The 27,903-nt window shown below is 45.6% G+C and overlaps 2 protein-coding genes across 12 annotated transcripts in view; one reads left to right on the forward strand and one right to left on the reverse strand.

Annotated features, from left to right (window-relative positions):
* HGSNAT (heparan-alpha-glucosaminide N-acetyltransferase) overlaps positions 1-3,220 on the forward strand; it is a 43,422-nt gene extending 40,202 nt beyond the window's left edge. Inside the window, exons 19-20 of the transcript XR_009047726.1 lie at positions 2,532-2,651; positions 3,178-3,220. The gene's annotated coding sequence lies outside the window, so the exon portion shown is untranslated. The remainder of the gene's footprint in view (positions 1-2,531; positions 2,652-3,177) is intronic.
* A 515-nt stretch (positions 3,221-3,735) lies between these two features.
* On the reverse strand, positions 3,736-27,903 carry INTS10 (integrator complex subunit 10). Of its 11 annotated transcripts, none has more exons than XM_057696772.1 (18): positions 27,465-27,903; positions 26,826-26,893; positions 25,578-25,681; positions 24,689-24,828; positions 22,936-23,017; positions 22,327-22,467; positions 21,720-21,891; positions 21,090-21,259; positions 20,237-20,373; positions 19,075-19,228; positions 17,835-17,917; positions 16,954-17,106; positions 14,219-14,327; positions 10,686-10,765; positions 9,817-9,979; positions 8,892-8,985; positions 6,068-6,145; positions 3,736-4,086 (listed from the first exon to the last, which is right to left on the reverse strand). In XM_057696772.1, the coding sequence occupies exons 1-18, from the start codon at positions 27,591-27,593 to the stop codon at positions 3,930-3,932; spliced, it is 2,214 nt and encodes a 737-aa protein (XP_057552755.1). In that variant the 5' UTR covers positions 27,594-27,903; the 3' UTR covers positions 3,736-3,929. The 11 variants fall into 11 exon arrangements, with proteins under 11 accessions (XP_057552755.1, XP_057552753.1, XP_057552749.1 ...); XM_057696770.1 differs by having other exon boundaries at positions 19,075-19,231; positions 27,465-27,896; XM_057696766.1 differs by having other exon boundaries at positions 25,578-25,664; positions 27,465-27,895.

Consider the following 27,903-nt stretch of genomic DNA (forward strand, 5'->3'; position numbering starts at 1 on the left):
ATTGAATCTGTAGATTGCCTTGGGCAGTATGGTCATTTTAACAATATTAATTCTTCCAATCCAAGAATACAGTATATCTATCCATTTTTTTCATCTTCAATTTCTTTCATTAGCATCTTAGAGTTTTCAGAGTACACGTCTTTTGCCTCCTTAGGTAGGTTTATTCCTAGGTATTTTATTCTTTTTGATGTGATGGTAACTGGGATTGTTTCCTTAATATCTCTTTCTGATCTTTCACTGTTAGTATATAGAAATACAATGGATTTTGGTGTATTAATTTTGTATCCTGCAACTTTATTGAATTCATTGATGAGCTCTAGTTTTCTGGTAGCATCTTTAGGATTTTCTAGGTATAGTGTCATGTCATCTGCAAAGAGTGACAGTTTTACTTCTTTTCCAATTTGTTTTCCTTTTATTTCTTTTTCTTCTCTGCTCTGGCTAGGATTTCCAAAACTATATTGGATAAAAGTGGAAGGAATCCCTGGTGATCCAGTGTTTAGGACTTGGTGCTTTCACTGCCATGGCCCTGGGTCAGTCCCTGGTCAGGAAACTAAGATCCTGCAAGCCAAGTGCCATTGCAAAAAAAACAAAAAACAAAAGTGATGAGAATGAGCATCCTTGTCTTGTACCTGATCTTAGAGGAAATGCTTTCAGTTTTTCATCATTGAGAATGTTAGCTGTGCTGTGGTTTTGTCATATATGGCCTTTATTATGTTGAGGTGTTCCTTCTATGCCCACTTGCTAGAGAGTTTTAATCATAAATGAATGTTGAATTTTATCAAAAGGTTTTTCTGCATCTATTGAGATGATCATATGGTTTTTATTCTTCAGTTTGTTAATGTGGTGTATCATATTGATTGATTTGCAGATATTGAAAAAAATCCTTGATCCCTGGCTTAAATTCCATTTGATTATGGTGTATGAACCTTTTAATGTATTCTTGGATTCAGTTTGCTAGTATTTTGTTGAGAATTTCTGCATCTATGTTCGTCAGTTTTATTGGCCTGTAATTTTCTTTTTTTGTGCAGTATCTTTGTCTGGTTTTGGTATCAGGGTGATGGTGGCCTCATAGAATGAGTTCAGAAGCAGTCTTTCCTCTGCAATTTTTGGGGGTAGTTTCAGAAGGATAAGTGTTAACTCTTCTCTAAGTGTTTGATAGAATTTGCGGGTGAAGTCATCTTGTCCTGCAGTTTTGTTATTGGGAGTTTTTAAATCACAGATTCAATTTCAGTACTTGTGATTGGTCTGTTTATATATTCTATTTCTTCCTGGTTCAGTCTTGGGAGATTGTATCTAAGAATTTGTCCGTTTCTTCTAGGTTGTTCATTTGATTGGCACATAGTTGCTTGTAGTAGTCTCTTATGATCCTTTGTATTTCTGTAGCATTAGTTGTAATTTCTCCTTTTTCATTTCTAATTTTATTGATTTGAGTCCTCTCCCTTTTTTTTCTTAATGGGTCTGGCTAAAGGTTCATCAATTTTGTTTACCTTCTTAAAGAACCAGCTTTTAGTTTTATTGATCTTTTCTATTGTTTTGTTTCTGTTTCATTAATTTATGCTCTGATCTTTATGATTTCTTTCCTTCTACTAACTTTGGGCTTTGTTTGTTCTTTTCTCTAGTTGCTTTAGGTGTAAGGTTAGGTTGTTTATTTGAGGTGTTTCATGTTTCTTGAAGTAGGATTGTATTGCTATAAACTTCCCTCTTAGAACTGCTTTTGCTGTGTCCCACAGGTTTTGGATCATTGTGTTTTCATTTTATCTCCAGGTATTTTTTAATTTCCTCTTTGACTTCTTCAGTGATCCACTGGTTGTTTAGTAGCATATTTTTTAGCCTCCACGTCTTTGTGATTTTTGCACTTTTTCTCTTGTAATTGATTTCTAATCTCATAGCATTGAGAGATCAACAGGCACTCCCTCCTGCCTCCCCAGGAGAACCTCCAAGACCAGCAGGCAGGTATGGCCTAGGCTCCTGTGAAGTCTCTGCTTTTGCCCTGAGTTCTGTGGACACAGGACCGTCTGTGTGTGCCAAGAGTGGAGTCTTTGTTTCCCCCAGTCCCGTGGAGCTCCTGCAGTCAAGGCCCGCTGGCCTTCAAAGCCATATTCTCTGGGGGCTCCTCCTCCCGAAGCTGGACCCCCAGGCTGGGGAGCCTGATGTGGGGCTCAGCGCTCTCACTCCTGTGGGAGAATTTCTGCGGTATAATTATTGTCCAGTTTGTGGGTTGCCTGCCCAGGTGGTATGGGCTTTGATTATATCATCAAGAGGCGCCCCTCCTACCACCTCGTTGTGGTTTCTTCTTTATGTCTTTGGATGTAGAATATCTTTTTCTTTCCTAGGTTCAAGTCTTTTTTTTTTTTGATGGTTGTTCAGCAGTTAGTTGTGATTTTGGTGTGCTCGTGGGAGGAGGTGAACTCAGTCCTTCTACTCCACCATCTTCTTTTCTTTCCTATTGATTTTAATATATCCATAAAAGGGTCTTATATAGAAAAGATTTCTAAAATTTTTATGCCAAATAATGAAACCTTGCCCCACAGGGTTGACAGAAACTGGTGACGAACAGAAGTCCCTGAGCTGCTCTCACAGAACAGCAACAAAGGGAACAGTTTAAAAGCCCCTCCACCTGTGGCCTGCTTTCACTGAGGAAGCTCACTTTGGTTAGTCATTTTTCTTTTTCTTCCTCTTTAAACGCACAGCCTCCCAGCCTCCCACAGCCCAGGAACTTGTAGTCAGCTCCTATCCAGTGCAAGCTGGCTAGGACTCATTGGGCCCGTCAATCCTGAAACGGCGTGTGTGGGGTTCCCACGGACAGCCTTCTGCCGTCAGAAGGTCTCCACCCTCAAACTGAGCCCAGCACCTCCGCTGTGAATGTACAGATGCCCCCGCACCGAACACCCATCAGCTCATCTGTCCCCACACCTAAGCCTCCCTGCTCACAACATACATACCCCGAGCCCGTTGCCTTTGGGCAGGTGGACCTGAGACTCGTTCTCCCGTCTCCTCGCTTGGCTGCCTCGCGATTCAACTCTCAGCTGCAAACCTTGGCGTCTCAGCGTTTGGCTTGCTGCATGTTGGGCGAATGGGTCTGGTGCGCTAACAGTAACTGAACAACTTTTTAGCTCTTTTATCCTTATGTCCCTCTAGAAACAACTGTTCACGTGATGCTCACCTGATATATTTCAGGAACAGCTGAAGAAATGAACCTGACCCCTGACACCAGTGTTGTACTTAGAGATGCGAGACCCCATCCCAAGTATGTCATGTCACTCTCTGTCTTTACAACCAGCTGGGAGGGAAGGGCCAGTGCCTGTATTTCCCATGATAAGCTTGAGGCACAGAGACATGAACTTGTCCCTGGTACATGGCAAGTAAAGGGCTGGGTGGGGCCAGGCTGGAGGCCAGGCTGTGGGGCTCAGGGCGCCCAGGAGACAGCAGCCTACTGGCAGGGGAGGCACCCTCCACACCCTTCCTGGGCCACTGGGCAGGACCCCCACCCCTGGCCAACCCCCACAGCACCTTCAGTGGAAGTTCACTCAAGTTCATTTTGGCATAAAGGTTTTTGGTGTTAAAACTTCCTGAAGGAAAAGGTCTGGTATTATGTTGATATGTAACATTCACCAAAGCCTGACAGTGGAAAAGAAAATCTTGAGATCACAGAAGGAAACGCCTTTTTAAGTAAAGTGCACTTTTGTTCAGAAACTCCTAAGAATTAAAAATTAAAATTAAAAAAAAAAACAAATTTAGGATGATTTTATTTACAAAACAGGTTCTTTTTGTTTTACAAAAATTACAAAAAATAGAAATAGCTTCTCAGACTCTCAGGAACTACTTCTAAGCGACCACTGAGTTAAAACCCCGATGGTCTTCTTTTGAAGAGCAGTAACAGCTGGGCTCATCCGCGCTACGTCCCCGGAGCCCTCTGGCGGGAGGGCTGGTCAGGCCAGCGTCTGCAGCAGCAGGATCTTCTCGTTGACGCAGAACCTGTGCAGCACCAGCATCAGGTTCTCCCCGCAGCGGGACACCTGGCGCTCCATGGCCAGGCGGAAGTCCTCCTTCACACCCTTGGTGATGCCCCGGGTGACCGTGTGGTGCCTGGGGGCGGCGACAGGGAAACAGGAGGACACCACAGTTAGCACCGCAGTACTGGTCGGGGACTCAGCGGCAGGAGAACAGCCTGCCTCCCATCTAGTGAAACATCTTAAAAAGAAAAGAGCCCTAACCAAACAGTCCCCACTGCCCACTCCTTCTCAGAAAGACTGAAAACTAGAGAGTCACCTCCCACTCCGCGCAGGGCTACTCTCAACATTGAAACGCTTGGCCTCTACTCCTGCGGCCCGGACGCTGCGCTCCCCTCCGTGACTCAGGCACAGCGAGTTCCTGGGGCTGAGTCCAGGCCACACTGGCCACACGGCTCGGGTCCAGCCAGGCCAGCTGAGCGCAGAGGCAGCAGTGGGGAGGAGCATGCCCGCGCAAGTGTGGCCATGGCCGTGGCCGCTCGGCTGCTGCTCGGCCCCAGGTCACAGGCATGTCTCGCCCCTCGATGCCAGGACAGGCAGCTCCTCCAGGTCTGCTTGTGGAGAAGCAGGAGGAACTGGGGTCCCAAGACAAGAGCCTGGCACCGGCGGGGAGAGAGAAGCAGAGTCGCTGGTGGAAAGCCTCCTGAAGGCCAGCAGGGCCAGTGGGGGCACAGCGGGGTCACTCACGATGCCCCGGAGGGTGTGCTTCAGAGAAGGAAACCACAGAGGAAACCCTGGGCAACTCCAAACACCAAAATGAAAGAAGGGAAAGAAAAACCTAGCAAAATTCAATGGGTTCAATCAAAAGGAGAGGTGTTTTAACTACCAGCTAGTAATATGGTAGATTTAGGCAAACGGAAGCCACCTGCCTCCCCACACCTACTGCCTAACTTCCTTCAGACACAGTCACAGGGACGTAAAATTAGATTTTTAGGCACGGCCAAAATTAAACTGTTGAAGCCACTCCCAAATGTTTGTTTTTAAAACTTGAATTATATAAAATAAGTACAATAGACGTCATAAAGTTGCAATGTAACAGAAGGAAAAAAAAACAACCAGGCTTTGTTATAAGAGTGAGATCGTACAGGACACTCTGCAGCACCCGTGGACACGTTACAGAACTACACAGTGAAACAGCGTAGCCACGGAGGAAACTCAGTGCTCTGTGGACATTCCTAGTCAGGTCCAGCTGGTGAACTCCGTACTAGGGACAGTGTCAGCGACCCCGCCGGGAGCACTGCAGCCCCTATATGCTGCCCTGAGATACTGCTCTTGGGGGACCCAGACCCACTGAAAGGCACTGGTGTTTGCAGACACTGAGCTAAAGGGCGTGGATGGCTCCAAGAAAATGCTCCCCTTAATACTAGTAAAAATGTAAGAAAACGCTGTGTCCTGCTGGTCATGGGCCAGAGGTATTGTTTCCATATACGAAGAGCAGTGCAACTGAACTGTATTTCTATCAGGGTCTCTATCCCTCTGCTAAGTCTGGATGAAGACGAGACCGAATTTTGCTTTTATGGTTTAAGACCAGGATAAGTCAACTAGTAAATGTAGCATTCTAGCCTACCAAATATTTTCAATTCAGAAAAGTAAGGTCAGAAAAAACCATATCAGTGGCAGGAAAGTGCTGTGCTAATGCCCATTGAGACCAAAACCTCAACATTGGTCACTGATGCGAAAAACCAAGAATAAAAATTTACTTAGAATAAGTTTCAGCATCCTTAAATATTTATGACCAAATGCCTTAAGTTTTACCAAATGAGAATCACAGGTTAGTGTCTAATCGAAAGTGCACTTCATCTTAGTTTTATATAATGTTCACTTATTTCCAGATCCATAATGATTTTTAAATTGAACACAAAAACACTGGCAACTTATGGAAAAAAATAAGAAATGTTACAATATTACAACCAGATGGTTTGCCAAGGAATGCAGAACAAATTAAAAAAGTAAATAAAGCATGAAAAAGAGCACTGAGGAACAGAGAGCTGAAAACCATGGGCAGTAAAAACATGTCGACAGACAGTACACTATGAGCAGGTGTGTCCACTTGGTACCTGTCAGCAGTCTGCATGCTGGGCTGAAGCACAGGTAAGAATTCCTGCTGCAGTAACCCCATGGGAGGGCTAGAAGGCCTTTAAAAAACAGCAAACAGCGGCATTCAAACACCCACACCGACTCAGCCTGCACTTAAAAACAACACTCCAGAGAAAACACATGAGACGGGGGGCAGGCTGCCCAGAACGGCCAGCCCCCCCACTGCGCGGTGCGGCCCAGATGGGGCCACAGACCTCTCGGCCCCCGGCCCCCGGCTCAGCCCACCGAGATCTGGTATAAGAAGCAGCCACCAGGGAAGGGGACGGGAGACGCCACGGCACAGCCGTGGAGAGGCGGGCCTCAGAGCCAGCTCCTTTGCTCTCCACGCTTGTCACGCCCACACCCATCCCAGAAAGACACCCGGTGACTTTTCAGAACCATCTTTGCTGGGGCTGAAGCCCCACATTGAAGAGGCCCTTCCAAGAGGACTGGAGAAGCTGGCAATATTTTGGATAAAGGAAGGTTGAGTTTAAATGTTGAAAAGTACTGAGAAAAGGGACAGATGGGGGAAAACAAGAGCCTGGGTCCACGCTGTGTGGGACTCTGCAACAGCACGAATGACTGCATCAGCCGGGTGGGGCCCTCCGAGACCAGCAGCACGGCCCCCGCTTGGGGGGACGTGGTTTCCGTGTCACCCAGCCTAACGCACCCAGGGTACTGCAAGCATCAGCACAGAAGCATTTCTCCACTTCAAAATACACGAGAGCAACACGTGTAGGTAAGAATCAGAGCTCATCCCTCCTGCCGGTCAGGGCCCGGGCCCTTGGCGTTGGTACCATACCTGCTGCAGCCTAGACGCCACAATCAGGATAGACTCACAGCCTCACCCGAGGGAGGGCTGGACTCTCTCCCTGTGTCTCTGCGCCCGGCTGGAGGGCCCCCCAAAAGGTCTACAATGACTTCAGACAATTTGTTAGCAACCCAAAGGGAAGAGGAAGGTGACATTTTTGCTCAAGATCCCCACCGTACCGCAACTGTCTCACACGGCCCGCTTCTCCGCGGTCGTTTCTCATCAGAAATTGGAAAGGCAGGTTTCACATGAACTGTGAGGCTCACACAGCTGGCTCACTAAGCAACAGCCTCTAGTCCTGCTTCCAAACTGATGGAACAGCAGGTTTCCTAAGAGGCTTAATGGTCTTCTACAGGGAGTTAGGAGAAATTAAGAGTTATTCTGACCAAGGTGGGTGAGGGCACAGAATTAATCCTCAAAAGCCTAGAGACGCCTGCTGTGTCTCTCACCCCGAACACCCTCTCTGAGGTCGGTCACACCGGCTGGGTGTCCAACAGCCCTGGCCCTCACCCCCCACCTGAGGGCTTGTATGCACGAACCCGAGTCCCTGAGCAGCTCGGCAACACTGGCTGAAGAGGAAAGGTCAGCGGAGTGAGGTCTGAGATCCAACCACTGATTTCCTGACAGCCTCTTCTCTCACACTCACAGCTAAGCACCACCCCGTGTGAGGATTATTCAACTCAGGGTTAATCTAAGTAAACGGAGTTGATTCTACGGAGGTTGTCTCCATATTACGACAATTTGTATGGTGAGTATTAATGGGAATTAAAGAAAAAGCCATTAAAGGCACATTTGCGTGTCCAGCTTCAAAACCTGGATATCACAACAAAAGGGCTTACCTAGGCTCCTGTGTCAGAAAGCCATTTTTATTCTCAGATACCATTAAGAATATTTTGCAACACGCAATTGTTTCCCCCTCGTTCTAGGGAAGCTGACGAGAGTGGGAAGATGAGCGTGTCTGGTCCCCTTGCCTGAGCCAGCTCATGTGTAGAGTCTTGTGCTTTCACGTTAAATGTTCAGAGTATTTAATAACACTTTCAAGATGAAGGACGAGCACCCCCCAATTTTCCCATTCCTGACAGGACACCCTGCTGGCTATGCCCCAGCCCCGAGGTTATGAGAATCCAGAAGGAACACCTCTTCCTTCCCTCTGGACATCTCTAACACTCCCCAAAGACAGGACGCGAGGTGGATTTTTGCTCTCAACTGAAAATGCGTCCCTTTCACAAGTGAAGGGAAAAAGGAGAGTGTTTCAGCCTCAGCAATGCCTTTCCTCTCACTCGGGGCTCGGTCTCTTGCAGCGACTCTGACCCTGACCTACACGTGCTGACCGTGCAGGACGCAGAGGAGGAAGCACGGAAGTCACACGAGGCATGGCGTCTGCAGCACAGAGGCTGTGCTGTCCCAATTTCAATGAGGACTGAAGGGCGGAAGCAGGGGTCATGAGCTATTTAAAAATCATAAATGGTCACTGACTTCATCCAGGTGTGGGGGGCACACCCAGACCAAGCCCCACCCTCGCTGCAGGGGCGGTACCTGTCCTGGGGTGTGAGCAGCGTGGCTTGCTCAGGACGGCTTCACTCAACACTGAAACTGAAGTGCAGCGTGTAAGTGAAGTCCGCGGTTTTTCCTAGCCCACCACGACTTTAGTTAAGCATGGCTTTTCTTAAGCAAAAGCACTCTACTTCTAATCAGAAATTACAGGATCAGTCTGTAAGTTTTGGAAGGGAAAAGATACCATGAATAAGACTTTCATCTAGTGAAAAGAGTATCAAAAGTGACAGAACTACCCCCATTTAAACAATGTTTTATCAGAAATGTCGTTAAGGAAACGCTAGGTCTTTCAAAAGGATTCCCGGCACCAACAACAGAGACCAAAAACAAATCTACTCTCCAAAACAGGGACCAGGTTCGTGCTCCTTTCTAAGGAAGGGCTGAAAGCCCCGGGCATTCACAGACACTCCTGCACGCACAGGCCGGCGGGCGGCGCTTACTTGATCAACATTCCCTGGTTTGGCAGCAGCTCCAAGTGGATCTTCCCGCCCTCCTGAGTTCTCAGGTAGGCAAACTCCTCCAGCATGTCGATGTCTGAGGCCAGATTCAGGGAACCACGTGTGGACGCAGGAGACAGGCTCGCCGCTGCTGAGCAACCTGCCCACGGCCATCCCACCAACAACGCATGTCTGCCCGAGTCCCAACCCAATGATCCCTACGCCAACCAAACCCCCTCGCAAAGCGAGCCATGTTCTTCATAGAGATGACCAAACAGAACCCACGTGATCCTAAAAGCAACATCTTCTGTTTCCTTAGTAAGACATGAAGGAGGCGCTGGAGGGGTTATAAACCACCCCCTCAAAAGGCTAAGAAATACCGCTCTAGGCACCTGGACAGGGATGTCAGACTCCGCGCCACTCAAAAATAACGTATGAAGAGAAGCAATGAGGTATGAACGCCAGACCTCTCCCTGATCAACAGCATGAAATACAACGCTCCCCTTCACGAAAGCCAGTGCAGCTTCTCTGGTGGGTGCTCCGTGGACCTGTGACAGCTACTGTGTAACCACGGACCCCAGGGCCCTCTTCCCAGGTGAAGGCCAATGAACGATTACGTTCTACGGCCCCTCCCGCTACTCTGGGCCTGCAGGGGGCCTGCAGGCTCTTACTGCGGGCCCCTTGGATACCTTCCTAAGCCGCCACTCGAAGTGGCAAATGGAACAGGGCTGATGACATTCCTGATCCTCTCTGAAGCCTTTCACGACTCACAAGACCAACTGCCACAAGCCCGTACTGTTCCTTCTCTTCTTCCCCCAAATCGCCAAAACCATCATTTTTACCCCAAATGCTTCATTCATTTTTGTACCATGCATTCATCCAAAAAAAAAAAAAAGAGCTGCTCCTGCTCAAAGAAGAAAAAGGATACTTGTAACATAATTGAAAAAATTCTCATATTGGAAGTTTCCTTGCTGGCAAATCTTATTGATGGCTTTCAAGAAGAGGGTCTCTCCGCGCGGCCACTCCTGCTGAAGCAGCACGATCACATGCCCCAGCGCCATGTCGTCCCTGCTGTCCGTGAAGGCTCTGAGCTGCGCAACACAGAGGAGCCGGGAATCACAGCGTGATCTGAAACACACCCAATACCACTTCCCCCCAAAACGCCGTCACAGGACAAGGCGTGACAAAGGTCATTAGTCAGAGGGACAGCAGAAACCAAGCCTGCCTGGCAAATGTCACAGCTGCCGGCGAGGAGCGGCCCAACCAGGGAACCCAGCTCCCTTGGCGCCCTTGAGAGCATCTTGGCAGGGCCGGGACACGCAGGGCGGGCCCGAAGCTTGGAATGTGGGCGTGAGGGCGGGAGGAAGGCGAGTGCTCTGTACAAGAGAAGAACTTCGGGACTTCTTTTAAGGGGCAGGCCAGAGGCCCCCTCAGACACAAGGTCTGAGGAGACTGCGGGGCTGGGGAGAAAGGCCGGTGGGAGCCACAAGAAGGAGGAGGCAGGAGTGTGAGTGAGAAACGGTCCAAGGGCTTCTGGGACCTGTGAACCTATCTGTCCCACTATGACCTGTAACCTCTCGAGGGTGGGGATTATTTCCTACTCATCTCTGCCGAGTGCACTTGATACTTAATAAATATTCATTAATTCCTAGCCCATGTGCTCTCCTCACCACACCAACCTGCTTTCAGAGGACTAAACTAACATTTGTGCCTAAGGCTCTCAACTCAGGTCACTCCAGATCATCAGAGCAATCTTACAAATTAAATTCCCTTTACACTAATCAATGTGAGGCTTACCTTAAAACAAGCTAGCATTAAGTGCAGGCAGTAGGGCATGATAGCCTTGCTGGTACAGGGCAGAAGCTTCAGATCTGAACCTAAGAAAAGTCCACAATATGCTTGTCAGTAGCAAAGAAAAGAGCTTTCAGAAGCATATGTCTGAAGTGCCTTCCTTAAGAGTAAAAGAATAAGCAGTAGTCACACGGTCTCAACACAGTTACACCACAATTATATTTAGTGAAGGTGAAACTGGTTTTTGAATCATCTCTGGATTTCATTTCTCAAACTAAATTTCTAAAGTTGCTTAAATACTTTTTATTATGAAACATCTGAAATATGTAGAAGATGATACAGACTATCAGAAATGCCAGGGTGCTCTCCACGCAGCTTTAGAAAATGTCGACATTCGCTTAAGTTTTTAGATTTTAACATAAAGCATCACAAATTCAGTTCTCCTCTTGCGTACCTCTTCTGATGCCATTCCCTGCCTCCCTCCACAGAGGTGACTGCTATTCTGAGTGTGGGGTTCATCACTCCTATGAACACTGCATGCTTTTAACACGAAGCTATACTCGTACACCACAGAGAGATGTTGTGCCTGTTTTCAGTCTACTGTATAAGTGGTATCACAGCATACGTATCCTTCTGCAGACTGTTTTCGGTACTAATATCCGTGGCTCTAGTTCACTGGTTTTCTATGTTATGTAGTGTTCTGTTGGTTACATAGACCACAACGGATTTATCCATTCTTTTATGGTGAACACTGAGATTTCCAATTTTTCATTATAACAATGCTGAAATAGACATTCTTATATATATTTTCTTGTGCACTTGTGGAAAAAATTTTAAGCAATGGTTGTTTTTCAAACCAAGACCGCAGTCCTCTCCTTTAGGCTGTGTGTTCTTTATATCCCAAATCCTTCTCTGCCCCAAGGGCAAGAAGTAGCAAGAAATAAATACAATTTGCACGTGGGGATCCTGTGTGCACACACTTACACACGTTCATACCGCTGGCTCCTCAACAACACAGGTTTGAACTGCATGAGTCCACTTACACGTGGATTTTTTCAATAAATACAGTACCTGCATTTTCATCTTACAGATCTCTACATGAACTACATGTGGGGAAACGTTTGTGTTGGATCAGAGATCACAACACGTGGACACAGAAGAAGTGGGGTTTGAGCCCTGACTGCCTGCACCGTTCCAGCTTCCTGCCCTGGGCTGAGGCATCTGTCAATTCCTGTTTTTGAGGCAGATGAGAGCAGTACCCGCAGTTTTGACTATTGCAGGGAAGGGTGGGTCTGAGCCCCTGGGTTAACTCCTGCATTGTTCAAGGGTCAACTGTGTATCTAAAACAAAAGGTTAGTGAAATAAAATTTACCCTTTTTAGTGGAGATACACTCATTTTAGTAATATTGCTACTATCTCATTAAAAAAGAAAATTGCATTAAAATTCATGACCCTGCAGGTGAGGGCCCACGTTGGAAATCACTGATCTAAGGTCTATGCCTAGAAGAGGCACATAACCAGGCAGTGAGATGTGCGACTTGGTACGGCTAAACTGCTCTTCAAAGTGACAGTACGAATCTACGCGCCTTCCAGAAGCACACGGGGTAGCTTCACGTCCTGATGGTCAATACAGCTACCCTTTACTTTCTGCATCCTCATGTGAAATGATAGCTTATTGTTTTAATCTGAATTTCCTGTATTAATAATAGGTGGGGAATCTTTCCAAGTAGCTTTTGGCCATTTGGCTTCTGTCAATCTGTTGTTCATATTTTTTGCCTATTTTTCTATGGGGGGTTGGTTATTTGTTTCTCACAGGAGCTCCTTCAAAATTCTGGATATTAAGTTTTTGTTGATTATGTGTGTGGGGGCAATTTTTTTGTAGTCCATAGCTTTTCACTTTGATCATAGTATCTTTTGTTGGTATTTTGATTTTAATGTGGTCAAATTCACGAATCTTTTATGTCGTGTGCTCTTTGTTCTCTAACTAGAAAGCACAAAGATTGTCTTCTGTATTTTCTTCTAAAAATTTAAAAGTTTTAGTTTTCACATTTAGATCTTAAAATTTAAAGGATTCTTGTGTAGTATGAAGGAGGGATCTCTTTTCTATTGTTCTTATATTCGGAGATTCAACCGTGGCAGCACCACTTACAAGATAAATTCACTCTTCCTCCACTGAACTGCAAGGCCATCCATTTTTCGGTTCCCTATTCTCTTCCAGGGGTCAATCTCAACGCCAATGCTACACATTAAAATAAGTCTTGATGTCCACTAGGTCAAGTCTTACCCACTTGAATTCTGATCCACAGAGATATTAATTTTTGAAGGGGTCTGGGATATATCTTTTTTTTTCAACCTTCTGTTGTGGAAAATTCCAAACATATAAAAAGTAAAGAGAACAGTATAAATGAACTCCCCAAAAGTATCAAACTGTCATACTTTCATCTTCTAGAGAGCTTTTAGTGCCCTAAGAAATCTGCTACCAGTCTCAAATTTTCTTCTAAAAAAATGTTATCACTTAGCTTTTCCATTTAGTCTCTGCTCCAGCTCAAATTAATTTTTGTGAATAATGCGAGGTAGGAGGTGATGACTTTTCCAAAAGTGTGTACAGGATTGGAGCTATTTCTTCCTAAATGCTCAACAGGATTCATAGTGAAGCCAACTGGACCTGGAATTTTCTTTGTGGGAAAGTTTTTGACAAGAAATTTAATTTCTTTGATAGATACAGAAATGTTCAGATTTTTTATTTCATTTGGTGTCTGTTTTGGTAAGTTGTGTTTTTCAAAGAATTTTTCCATTTCATCAAAATTGTTGAATTTACTGGCATAAAGTTATTCACAACCTATTCTCTTACTATCCTGATTTCAGCAGGATCTGCAGTGACGTCCCCTCTTCCATTCCTGACACTGGTCATTTGTGTTCACTGTCTTCCTGGTCAGTCTTGTTAGGGGTTCACCAATTTCATTAATTTTTTTTTCAAAAAACCGACTTTTGGCTTTATTAATTTCCTCTATTTTTTTTCTATTCCATTAATTTCTGCTCTTGTCTTTATCATTCCCTGTTTTCTACTTGGCTTGCATTTGACAGACTATCTTTTTCCAACTTCTAAGATGGAACTAAGATCATGACAGTGGGTCTCTCTTCCTTTCCTATGAAGCACCACAACTCAATTTACATAGTTTTTCAACAACGAGCAACTTGAAGGGGAGCTCAAAACAGCCCGAGAGAGATATGCTAAGAGATCCTTCTCAACTAATCATTACAAGGTTCCCCAGAGCTGGTAAAGATAGGAAAAAGGAGCTCACTGACATTCTTCAGAGACAGCAAACTCAGGATGTGAGGAGAACTTTGGAGGAAGGACAGATCTACAGCTGCTTGTGAAAATCAGAGCCAAGAAAAGCTTGGCGAGCACTTCACTTCTTATACAATTTGTCAAGCTCTGCAGACCACACGGTATTATCTTGTCAGGAATTGTAAAAAAGTTCCCAGTCTTGGGTCCTAAAGCTATTTCTATAAAATGAAAATAAACCTTGTCACTGTACCTTTTCGAAACTTGGGCTTTACTTTTGAGGGCTCTTCCTGGGACTTGCCTGCCTCCTGGATGGGCAGGACCATGTAGCACATCAGATCAAGGACCTTCTCACACGTCATCTGGACAAGACAAGACCAGAAGGAACTAACTGCAAGTTCTGACCGAAGCCAAGTCGAGGTAACTTAAACCTCTGCAGCACCAGTGGGGCCACCTGTGCACAGAGGTCGGGGGCGTGGCCCCAGGGCTCTACTGATCATCACTGTTTGCTCCACGCCGAGTGCAGAAAAATAACTGAGATGAAATCTGGTACAGACCTTTCAGGGAACACGAACTCGTGCTTTTGCTGTTAAAAAACTAAAGAACAAATCTTAAAAATTAATCAAGTGTTAACTAAACTACCAAAGTGTTTGACAGCACAATGGAATCCAAAAGAAGTACGTCCCTGTCTTAGAGACATGTACTAACTCACTGAACAGAAAAAGAACAAAATGGGACATATGGTAGAGGACGAAATGGTATGTTTAGAGCATGATTTACAATGAAGTAGGAACATACGCAGGCTCAACCAGCAGGAAACGTTTCAAGCAGGAAGGTAATCGTGGTCTAAGCCTTAGAGGGGGCAGGATTTGAAATGTGAAAAGAGAAAAACAGGTTTTCAAAGGAGGAGACAAAGATGTGGGGGAGGCTTTCTACTAGTGTTGGTGACGCACTTGAGGGGAAGCAGGGTGTGGTTTAGGAAACAGACATGAAACGGGACAGGTGACCCGCTGGTGGGTGCGAGGTGGCCCCAGGTGCCCACTGAGCGGCGGTCTCGATCCACAGAGAGCCGGGCCTCACCTTCGGTTCGCCCATCAAATCCCCAGCAGTCCGAACTGGCTGAGGGAGCACTTCCTATGTGTCAGACACAACCCTCCTATCACCCCCATTTTACAGATGAGGAAGTGGAATCTTAAATCCACACTTCCCAACATTTTTCATGGCCCAACCAGGAAATAATATTTGTAAGGCTGCTCAGAGCTGGTAGCAAATGACCTGGAGCTTAGCTGCCCAAGCCACAGCTAACTGCCCGGGGGCTCAGGGGTCAGTATTTTAGCACATCCAGAGCCACTGGTCGAGAGATGGGCAGCTGGGTAGTTAAGAACTTGAACCCTGGCGTTAGAGCTAGTGAGTAGGATTAACTCAGAATCACAGGTCACCATCCTTCAAGGCCCACCTCCAGCCACTCTTTTGTCTAAACCTTTCCTTGAGGACGTGGGCCCTGGTGAAACCACCCTTCCCTGAATGCCTGCTGTGCACGGGTCTGAGGCAGGGCACTCATGCTGGAATTTTAACTGTCTTATATAAACACCTGCAGCTCTCTCTCCATCTCAGATTAGATGTCCTTGAACGCAGGGACCCCACGTTCCCCGCACCCTGCTCATGCTCCCCACCCTGGGGCACCCAGGAAGTCAATACCTCAATTAACTGGAACAATGACAACACTGTTGTAGAGAGCTGATCATAACTCACAGGGTTGGAGAAAAGGTTACGGGCAATAAACTCAGGAAAAGCCGCGGGTTAGGGTGGTGGCAGTGGAAATAAAAGGCATTACACCCCACAAGCACCAGGGCCCCATCCTGGACGAGGCAAAAGGACCAGCTCCAGTAAGAGTCTCCGTGAGCTGGCAGGTGCTGCCTAAGGGCCAGAGAACTAAGGAAAGGCACATCTGGACGTGCTGCGTCCCAGCTGAAGACAGGCAATCAGAAACTCGGGAATCAGAGAAGGCGGAAACCGAAGATGGAGACCTAAGAGTGACCCTCAGAGGTGGCAACTGAAACCCTCAGGGACAAGGAGTCTGCGTAGGGTACTCACACCCGCCTGTCTGCTGCATGTTCCCTAGTACAAGGCAGCACCGCAGTGCCGCGCAGCTAACTACGTGATAGACGTGTGCTGTGTGTGTAACTGTGTGCTCTCTCAAGTTCCCAAAAGGAATTACTTGAGACTTAGAATTAGGTATCTGATAACATAAATGATGGTAGAAAAGCACTTCAATTTTAAACGTACACTTTACATACTTGTTAATTTTTTCTTTCTAAAATTTATCATGGCAAATTATACATCACATTTCACAGTTCAAGTTAAAAAATTTAATTTAGGGTTTTTAATCACAAAGTAATCAACTTAACATACAGACAGATAAGAAGAAATCAGAGTTTGTGTGTTAAGGTGTGGCTTGAATTTATCCAGTCACTGTGTGTGTAAAGCTGTGATGACGCGCGCCGAGTGCAGCCGGAAGCTGTGCGGCCACCGTGCGAGGAGGGGCCACAGCACGGAGACAGGCCCCTCCACGCAGCTGCTCCTGCAACACTCCTAGGAGGTGTGATCATCACCTGAGGTTCACGTAAGCTAATGTGAATCTCCACTTCCCACCTGGTAAAGGCCTCTTCTGTCCAAGTACAGGAGGACTAACTCCACTCTAAAGGGGTTCCAGGCAAGAAAGTAAAAATCATCCTCCAACAAATGGAATAATGAGCGGGAAATGGGAAAAGCGTGGAAGCCTAACTTCAGGGAAGCTGTAGTGAGGAGGGAACTAAATAAAGCAGAATCACTAAGCTTTTCACCAGCAGATTAGGTAATAAAATCTAGGCAGAAAGAGCAAGTTTCAAGTAAACACACACTGAATTAAAAAGCCACTCTGGGAAAAACAGAAAGCGCCAGGGCCACTGGGCGCTCCTGCGGTCCCCGTGCCAGGCACCCAGTACTCACTCTGTACTCCCCCAGAGCAAAGTGGCAGGTCGCCAGCTGGATGAGTGCCCTCTGATGCTCCAAGGTCCCCTGTCCTGAGATCTGTGGCTGAGGAAGTGATCCCTGGAGAGCAGCCAAGTGGTGCAGGCTGGCTATGGCCTTTTTGTATTGACCCTTAGAAAATCATGACAGCAAGGAGGGAAAAACACTGCCATTAAAAAAATTTCCAGAGCTAATTATGCCGCTAGCAAGCAACTACAAATCAGATACCTCTGCTTAATCATTTGAGGAGGAAAAAGGAGACTTAGTCACAGAATCAAACCAGCTTAGTTACAGCCAGATGGAGGGTCTGTATGGAAGCCCTTTATAAATACAAAGATTTTTCTTTCTGGTCTTAATTCGTGAGACTACATAAAATAACACAAGCTCTTTGATGAAGTACATTTTGGATATACCACTTCTTTATAAATATTTTACTATTAATACCATTTCTCCTTTATGAAGGCTGGAAGCAGCAACCTGCCCATTTCAACAACAGAGGCTGGAAGCTCTCCCTCTCGTTACTGAATCCTCTCTGCCTTCCGGGCATAAGCAGCTCGAGCAAGGCAGAGCAAGGAAGCAGGGCTCCACCAGAGCACAGAGGAGGGGTGAGCAGTGCTCATCTTTCACTGAAAAGTCAAACTTACTTTTACAGAGGGGTGTGACTGCACACACCAAAAGTAACACAGAAGATGTGGGCTTGTCATCTGGAGTTGTTCTGAGATGAAGTGGACCACAATCGCCCCACCAGTGAAGCCAGGACACCTGCCTTCAGAGCAGGAGGGAACGCATACACCTTCACACTGAAGATGTTCGCAGGAACCATGGTCCTGCCCAGACACAGGTATTTAAACACACATTACCTGGTAGATGATCATATCATTGAGGAAGATTCTCAACCAAAGCCAAGTATCTGTCTTCCACGCCAAACAAATTCTTGTAAATTCTAAGAATTCAAAAGCAAATTTACCAAAAATATGTAACAGAAGCAGAGAATAAAACTGACATACCCATCAACAGAACAACACTTAGAGACAAATTACCAAAAAATGGATGTAACTTTAGACTTTGACTTCTAAGACAATGGTCTGGACTTTCAATTAGATGGGAATGTTAGGGCAGAATACTTACCAGTAATAAATGAGCAATATTCTTATTAGGCACTGACACTTACTAAGCATGTATCATGTGCTAAGAGCGGTTTAAAATGCTTTTCACACATTACTTCATTTATCTCTTAAACCACTTTGCTTTCACCCAGTTAAAATAATAAATATATGACACTAAGAGTTCCACTCATTTTCTAAAAAGTCAATTTATAACTAAAGAAAAAAATCCCCTCCAAAAGTCACATTCCTGTTCACAGTTCTAAACGTGATGAGGAGAAATTGGATGATGCGATGTTTACTGAGAAAATATGATCTGACACATCAGGCAAGGGGTCTGTACGGGCCCATGACAGAAGCAAGCCAGGGACGAATGTCCACTGGCCAAAAGGAAAGTAACGGCCTTGATCCCAAAGTACAGAAAAATATGCTGGTTAGCAAAGGGCTAGTGATTTCTAAGTAATGTTGAAATACTCAATAGTGTAAACATTATACAGAGAAAACTCCCTCTTCTTATTTATGTCTATACTCAAAACAGGCTTTCTGCAGTGTTTGGAACTGAAGCTTTTTAGGCAATGGAGTTATTTAATGCAGACAGAAACAGCACACCTTCTGTAACCTGAGCCAGTGGAAGATACAGAGCAGTGGGAAAGAACAACTGAAAGCACAAAACAAACCCAGCAGGAAAGAAAAGAGGGAAAAAAAAAAAAAGGCCTGCAATACGAATTTTAAAAGAAAGACCAAAAACTCTCCCTCCAGCTCCACCCCAACCCTGATTATAATACACCCCCAGTGTAGCAGCCAAGAGGTAAACGGTTATTTGAATATTTATAAGTGATTGGACTTCTTGCTCAAAAAAGAATCCCGTAAAATGTGCGTAAGACCGTAATCAATCTGATTAGCCATGAGTGAGCTGACATTTCAAGTAGAATAGTGAACCCTGGCATGGTGATTTCCTACAAAAGATGGAGCATCACAGCAGGTGAGCCTGCCTTACCCTTGTCCAGGCACTCCAGGGAGCAGAGCAGCTCCCAGCTCTCTCTGGCCAGCTTAAAGCTCTCCAACACCTCCACCGAGTTGGCAAGCTCGGCCTTACTGACGCCGACGTGACGGCTCCTTCCCTTTGCTGAACAGTCTTCGTCGTCTGAACTCTGCTGCGAGAACGCGCAGCATACGGCCCAAGTTAGAAGAACAGGCGCTACTTACACATTATCATCTTTGCTGCTGCCAATTCTGATTATGTCAATTTTGTATCAAAGGACACTATCATGAGTACAATAAAATCTTTTGGATTTAACAACGTAGCTTTAAAAAGTAATGTACACTTTTCATCCTTTCACACATTCAATTTTTACTTTTAAAATTAAGGTTTGCTGATGATAAATTCGAAGCTTATGCTGGCTTCAGAGTAAAGCCATAGAGTTAAAACTTCCAATAACTTAAAAACATATCAATGTTATAAAAGCCAAAACTTACATTTTTACATTCAGGGATACAGCTTAATTAAGTAGCACCTGTGTTAATAGTTTACTTTTTTTTCTAATACATGACATTATTTAGTTTGCTTCCAAAAAATAGTTTGTTGTGCCATAGAATAAAATTAAAGCCCGGGCTTCCCTGGTGGCGCAGTGGTTAAGAATCCACCTGCCAATGCAGAGGACACAGGTTTGAACCCTGGGCTGGGAAGATCCCACATTCCGTGGAGCAACTAAGCCCGTGCGCCACAACTACTGAGCCCGCTCGCCTACAGCCCATGAGCCACAACTATTGAGCCCATGTGCCACAACTACTGAAACCTGCACACCTAGAGCCCGTGCTCCACAACAAGAGAAGCCACTGCAATGCGGAGCCCATCCACCACAATGAAGAGTAGCCCCCGCTTCGCTGCAAGAGAAAGCCCGTGTGCCGCAACGAAGACCCAACACAGCCAATAAATAAATCAACCAATTAAAAAAAAAAAAAAATTCCCAGACACTGTCAAATATCCCAGGGGCAAAATCACCTCTATTTGAGGTCCGCTGGCTTTATACAGTAATTATATTTTATAATTAAAAAACCTAAGCATCATCAACTTAGCTGCAAAGCCATGTTTTAAAAAGATTCACTTCTAGCAAACCATAAACATATAACATGTTAATAATTATATCCGAAAGAATTACCATGGTCTTTTCTCTTCCCTCAGCTAGTTTCCTCTTTTTATGTACGTGTTTATTACTGCGATCGATTTCTACATCACCATACACATTTGATACGTCCTCCAGAAGAACCAGTGGAACCTGGCTCGGGGCATTAGGACCTGTGGATGAAGGGAAAGCAGTGACACTTAAAAATGCCACAAGGAAAAGAGCGTTTAATATCAGGTGGAAATTTACTTGACCCTCATGTGAAAATATGTTCAGGATCATCCCAATTAGGTAAACAAGTAAGTTCACGTATACAGAAATGAAAAACTGTACAGATAGACACTAAATTGTTAATAAAGGTTCTCTCGGTGGTGGACAAGGGAAAGTTCCTTCTTGGTATCGTTCTATTATCTACCAATTTTTTACAATGATCACGAATCATAAAATTACCACAAAAAGAAAAACTACAAAGTTACACCTAGATCATTGTTACAAATTCCCAACAAATCTAAATATACGAAACACTGCCGGCAATACACAAAAATGAGAGTTGTGTTATGCTGGAAGTACTGTGGGTGATTTCACCTGTAATTTTTCTATTTTTCACAGAATTTATATGCACACATATTTTAAAAATCTTTGTCTATTGAGAAGTCGTGAAATCTACATCGATACTTTGCTACATTTGCTGCTTTTTTAAAACAGAGGCATTCAATATCGGTGTCTTGTTTCACAGTACCACTACATCCTTTGATATAGAAGTTTTGAATGAAATCGTACTTACATAAAAATTGACAACTGATAAAAGCACAATGTTAAACGTTTTCATCTTCCTCGCCATCCCCAATGAGGCCAGCATTTTGGGACACTCTAAGATTGTTAAACCAACCTTGGAACAGAGACGGCTGTATGCTGCTGACATACTGGAACGCATTCTTAAAGAAGACCAACATCGTGGAATAAACCACTTGGTTTTTATACTTTGCATGAGCTTCGTTATCGAAGTTGTTCATGTATCTGCAGAGATCCTTCATCCTATGCAAAATATCACCATAGCTTCTGAAGGATGAAGGACAATAACAGTTAATTACTTACTCTGGGCTTGTCAGCAAAAGGTCAACTAGAGAAAAGCCCCAATAGAACCCTGACGACCACCAAAGGTGGCTCTGGGCATGGAAGATCATTCCTCATTGTCTGCAGAGCGATGCAAACTCCCCTTGTGAATTAGAGCAGCAACAGGCTGAGAGTTCACAACATAAACATGCCGAGTAGCTTCTCCTTCCTCTAAACACTAGAGAGGCCTTCAAACTCAACGTCATCCTAAGAGTTCACACTTCCGCTGGGAATCTTTCAATAAAGTGAAAAACCACACTCTTTTGCATAAATACTGAGTGTTACAGAATTTATCCAGACAGAGGTGTACCTACACATTATATGCTTTTAGTAAAAAGTATTTTGTTTTTTAAAGTATGCTATCAAAATATTTGTTACGCAATCTCAGACATGAACAATTCTTTACCGTCTTCCTTTATCCATCTGCCAGTCACATCTCATTCCAACAACATTCAAAATCTTAAACAACCTCTCCCAAGGGTCCACAATCTGGGACGATTTTTCAGTCAGCCCTTCTATTATGTACTTCTGGGAGCTACGTTTGCTCGGTGACATTAAATCAGATGTTTCTTGGGCACCTGAGATATGAAAAGGAAGAGTTTACAATTAACATTACTACTTACTATTTATGCAGTACTTAATAGAGAAAAAATGTCCGACTTCCCATGCAAGAAGCAAGAGCACAGAAGCTCAACACATTGTGAGTCTTATTCAAAGACCCACCACTGGCCCCTGGTAGAGTAGGAAGGGACCTCTGAGTTGTGGTCCACGTATGAAGATAATCTTACAGTTCAGCACATTCGCTGTTTCAATCGAGGGGTAAAACTGGTTCCAGAAAAGTCTCATCTCTTAACTGCAGTGTTTTTTTTCTAGGAACCATCTTTCAGCCAGACTATCAAACTGGTGTGTATCCCGAGGAGAATAATCCGAATGTTGAGGGATTTCTGAGCTTGAAATTTTGCAAAATAAAAACTACAATACAACAAAATACACTGCAGGTTATTCCCACTTACCTTGGTGCTGATTCTCTATCTGAGTAGACCTAGTGACATAACTGATGTAAAATTCAGCTGCTTTGTTCAAGTACTTATACAGCAAGTTGGCGGGCAACCGCACGTCATGGTTGTTGATTATTAGAGGAAGGACATCACACACTGTGGAAGAGGGAAGGTGAGGAAAAACCGATTAAGCTGTTTGCCTACTCTAGGATTCTGGCAAAAACGAAATCTGTTTTAGAGTTCACTTAATGCAGTATCTAAAATAGACAGGAAAAAAAGAAAACCCTTACGGCCCATTTATTCAGAAACTGCAGTGCAGACGGACACAGGCAGATTCTACGTTATGAGTGATGCTCGGGTGGAAATTTGGGTGTTTGTTTATCATTAGGCTTCATATTTAAATATGTGGTTACACATATTCTTCAGAGGTATCAACTATTACATGATAAAAATTTAGGAGTTGTTTAAAATGCTTTCTGAACTGAAAAAATAAGCAAGGATTTAAACCCCGTAATATGAAGAGTTCCTTTGCTTTCCACAAACGACCTTGTTTCTGAAATGACACTTACCCCCAGCTGGGTCCACTTACCATAAGGAATCAATACAAAATGTAATTTTTCTTACCGAATAATTTTCTAAAGCAATTAACAGGAGATTCTTGTTCTTCAATAGTTTCAGCCTCTAATAGTGCCTCCCCGAGGCCAACCTGTTTCAAAACACAATTAATCATTTGTGTTAAGTTTCAGATGTCAGAATTATGTGAAGAACCAGTGCGTCTGATTTACCACAAAGTCTGTATAATATTCAAACTTACCCAGGAAACAAATATTCTCATTTTAAAGACTAGAAAACAAAAGAACGCATCAGCAACACCACCCGGAAGGGAACCCACACTCACCTGAACGCAGACCACTCTGTCTTGGTTATTCTCCTCTGAACTAGTGAGATTAAATTGTCTAGCAAACTGAATGGAGGCACTGAAGCTAGTCAGAATGACAACAGAGATGTAGAGATTTTTCTAAGAAATGTATAAACTAACTTTATTCTTTACACCAAGATGTATTATGGAAACAGAACTTAGCATTTTCAAGAGCTGCCAGGAGCAGCCAGTCACACAGCCTGGACTCGGTCAGACAGAACTGCTTAAGTCTTAAGGCTGCCTTTCGATTACTGACGCCCTAGCCTAGTAGAGAGCTGGCTGGTCCAAAGCCACCAAGACCTGCATCATCTTCCTTGCAACCACTTGGGGATGCACAGGGTGGGGGGAGGGGGAACCATGTGAACAACTACATGAGACAGAAAGTTAAAGTCAAGAGCTACGATCAGGGAGGACACCAGGGTGAACAGCATCCCCTCTGAATGTGACCTCATATATTTTTTATCTTATAAAAAAGGTCTTTGTAGATGCAATTAGCTAAGGTGAAGTCATACTGGATCAGGGTGGGTCCTAAATCCAATGACTGGTATCTTCATAAGAAGGTCATGTAAAGACCCAGGGACACAGAGCACAAAGAAGGCCATGTGACAGCAGAGGCAGAAACTGAGGGATGAAGCCACAAGCCAAGGAATGACAAGGATCGCTGGTGCCCCCGAAGCCAGGATGAGGTGGGCAGGAGTGCTCCTCAGAGCGTTCACGGGGAGCACCGCCCTGCCCATACCTTGCTTTTGGGCTTTGAACTTCCAGAACTGTGAGAGAATAAACTTCTGTTGTTTTACAGCATAGAGGTACTGAGAAGGTTACCTGGGGCCCGCAGCCAGAAGTGGAGCCAGAAAGAATACGCAAGAGTCTGAATGAAGAGAGTTAATGACGTGAATCCCATCTCTCCATTACTGGCTCTGGGAAGTGACTAACATATCTGTAAAGCAGGCTGCTATCAACCTCAAGGGATCTAAGGGTCTACTGAACAGTGACCACTGCCTGCCAGGAGTACTCAATAACAATTAGAGCAATGAGGAAAGGGCAGAGAAGAGGGAAAGCAGTGACCATACAGCAAAAGCATGTGAAAAACGTGTCTGTTACTACGAACGATGGCTCGCCTTTAAATTCAAACACATGGTTGAATACAATGAAACAGATATTTTAAAAACTCTACTGTACTTTTACAAATTGAAGATAAGTAGTACTGTCAAAGCTTGGTGACTGTTTCCTTACACTGGTAAGAAAACTTCTACTGGAAATTCATAGAGTTTGGTAATAGTGACAACCTTTGAGCTTTACTGACAAAGATTCCTCGATTTAAGTTCAATCTTATCTGGTGCTCCTCAGAATTAGAATAATCTGCTTTAGAAGAATACACACTATAGCTCTTAGACATACTTGTGAGTCCACTGATGAATTTTATTTTCTTTTAAGAAAAAGGAAAGACTCAAATCTTACCCCATGTTGCACCACTGTTTCAGGGAATCGTCTCAAAAGTAGAAGCAACATTTCTGATCGTTCCAAAGTGTTGAAGCATTGTTCTGTAACCTTTAGTAACATCTCACACTGGACCCGACCAGGAAGAGTTTCAAATAAACCTGTACACAACACATTTCACTTTTCAAAGTTTCTTTCAGAAAGGAAATATGGAAGCAAAAGTGGAAATCAGGCAGCAAAAGTGGAAATAAGGCATCATCATATACAGAATGGTATATACTAGGTGAAGAATCACTATCGCTGGATTTCACCTACAACCTGGAAGGCTTGTAGGTCAGATACTTTTGGGCATAAGAATTTGCTGAATAAGATATTTGCTGAATGACCGTTTGCTGAGTGACCATAAAACATTTGGAGGCCTTATTGGATCTAGAGGAGAAGGATGATGTCTGGGAAGGGTCACAACAGTGCTTGTTGCTGGCTGAGATAAAAAGCATGCACTTAAGTTGAAATGACCTAAACAATCTATTTTCTTTCTTACCCAAAACCTGAAATACTGAATTGGCTATAGCAACCAACACAGAGTGTACATTAACAAGAAAAAATCTCTCCTGTTCTGTGGAGATCTGCCTCATCTACAGATGCTTGTTGATTACTGCATAACTTGTTAAAATATATTCAGTTCCCCAGACTAACTGATAAATCCACATCCTTTAAGGAAGGTTAAATGGCTCTAAGCGAATGCTTAAGGGATGACGTGACATCATTTGTACAGGCTTCAGTCGCTAAGAACAAAACATACATATGGGTACCAACACCACAGGTGTGAATTTTTGTGACGTTACTATACAGGACCTGGGATTCCATAATCAGTAATTTATACACCATTAAATTATCACTTCATTCTTACTTCTTAAAAACTGGGTTTGTTTATCCTGTGAATCATTCCTTAACGCTGACGTAATAATGCTGATCTCTCTCCATACCACCGGCTGATCTGGGAAATTCACAAACCTATTTTTAAAATGAATGCATTAAATTCAAATGTCAGATTCTAAACAGTATCCAAAAAAGAAAGTAAAACACTAGCATCAGAGACAGACACATTTTACTTTATTCCAAGTGAGTGCACAGATGTACCAAAAGAAACCAAAGATATAAAAATAAAAACTAAGAAAAATGAGGGTACTCACAAGTCTTTAGTTGTTTTAATACGTGAAAAGACAAGTGACCATAATAATGCAAAGCACTCTTAAACAGCAAACAAGAAAAAAACAACAAAACTCCCAAAAGAAAAAAAAAGGGCAGAAGCAAATCACAGAAAAAATACAAATAGCCAAATATCATTTGAAAAGATACTCAGTAATACAACGAACACAAATTTTTAAAAACAGCAAGAGGCTGTTTTCTCCTATGGCACTGGCAAAAACTAACAGCTGCGAGAAAGACTGAATATCCAATGCTGGCAAAGGTATGGGAAAACAGGCACTCTTACCCACCACGGTCAGTGGAGATGTAAACTGGAACAGTACTTCTTGGAGGGTAATTGGGTAGTGCATCCAAACTTAAAATGTGCATACCCTTTGACTACGAAAACCTATGTCTAAGAATCTATTCTACAGAAAACCACCCAAATGTGAGTACAAAATTGCTTTCTGACCCTGAACATAATTTCAAACAATTGGAAACTACCTAAATGTCCATTAATAAGAGGGGTGACATGCTATGCAGACGTGAAAAAGAATGAAGTAGATCCCTAAGTGCTAAGCTGGAGAGAGCTCTGTGGGTGAGCAGTACGAGCTGCCCCCAGGACCTACTCACGTGTACTGTGTGTACATGTACACAGATAAGCAACTGAACTCTGTTGGAGCTTCCGAGGGACTTCCACTGACCATTCTCTGTACTTCAGTATTGTCTGAACTGCGAAGAGCAAGTGTCTTGTTTCCAACATAAAGTAAATGACTGAATGGAACAGTTGTAACCAGAGTAAAACCTCAGAAGACTTCTCTGCAACTAGGGGAAGGCCTATACCCGCGACGAAGTAGCTTTAGGTGCCAGACACGCAGGTGACCTCGGAGACCTCCCCCCGGCTCCCTCTCCCACCGACAGAACCCAGAACCGAGGCCTCCGGAGAGGCGCGGGCGGCGTCCCCACTCACATGTCGTAGAGCAGCCTCCCGGCGGTGGCCGTCCGCTCGGCGTTCCGCTCGATGGTGTACATCTCGTACTGCAACACGGGCCGGAGCGGGGTCAGGCCCTGCGCCCTGCCGGTCCTGCTCGCCCCCGCCGCCCCGGAGGCCCCCCGGGGTCGGGCAGCGCCTGGGGACAGAGCCGCAGGGCTCGCTCCCTCGCGGCCGCGGGGCCCAGGGCGGGTGCACGCGCGGCGCCCGAGCCGCCGGCGTTGGACCGACGGCCGCCCGGCTCCTCGGGGTCGCGGACCCGCACCTCCGGGCAGCTTCGCGCGCTTCGGGCTGCTCGGCGACCGCAGAGGGGCGGCGCGGACGCCCCGACACAGCCGCGGCCCGGAGCCGGAGCCGGCGCCCCTCACGCCCCGCAGGACCCCCGCTCGCCGCCGCCGGGGCCCAGGACCACCCCCACCCGGCCGGCCCCGCCCCCGCGGCGGCCGTCGGGGCCCGCGAGCCGGCGGGAGGCCTCTCCCCGCCGCACGAGGCGCGCTCCCGGCCGCCCCGACCCGGCCCGCCCCCGAGCGGGGTCCGGGCCCCCGGGGCCCGCCTCGAGGGAAGCGCAAGGCAGCGGGGAGGGGCGCCCCACCTGCGTGCCCGCCCGGCCGGCCTCACCTGGATGTTGAAGTCGGCGGGGTAGAGGCTGCGGGCCGTGATGAGCCACGCCTTGGCGGCCCACAGGTCCTGCTGCACCAGCTCGCGGGCTCGCTGCACCAGGAACTCGCAGTCGCCCTGGGCCGACATGATGCGGGCAGCGTCGGGCAGCCCGAGGCGGCCGGACCTTCCGGCTGCGAGTCGCCGCGGACCGAGCCGCCGCCGCCGCCGCCAGGGACACTACTGCGCATGTCCGGGGCCGCGCGGCCGCCGCAGGGGGATCCGGGAGGGCTTCCGGGTGCTGCGCGCAGCCCGCTCCGGCGGCTCTGCGCCTCCGCGCGGTCGCCGTCTTTTTTGAGGCGCTCGGGCGTTCGTCCCGGCTCTTCCAGGTGGCCTCCGAGACGCGGAGGGGCGGGTTCGCACCCCGCTCGGGCGCGACCCTGGTGCAGCCAGGGAGCAT

Source organism: Hippopotamus amphibius, chromosome 10 (assembly GCF_030028045.1).
Source record: "Hippopotamus amphibius kiboko isolate mHipAmp2 chromosome 10, mHipAmp2.hap2, whole genome shotgun sequence".
NCBI classification, from domain to species: Eukaryota; Metazoa; Chordata; class Mammalia; order Artiodactyla; family Hippopotamidae; genus Hippopotamus; species Hippopotamus amphibius.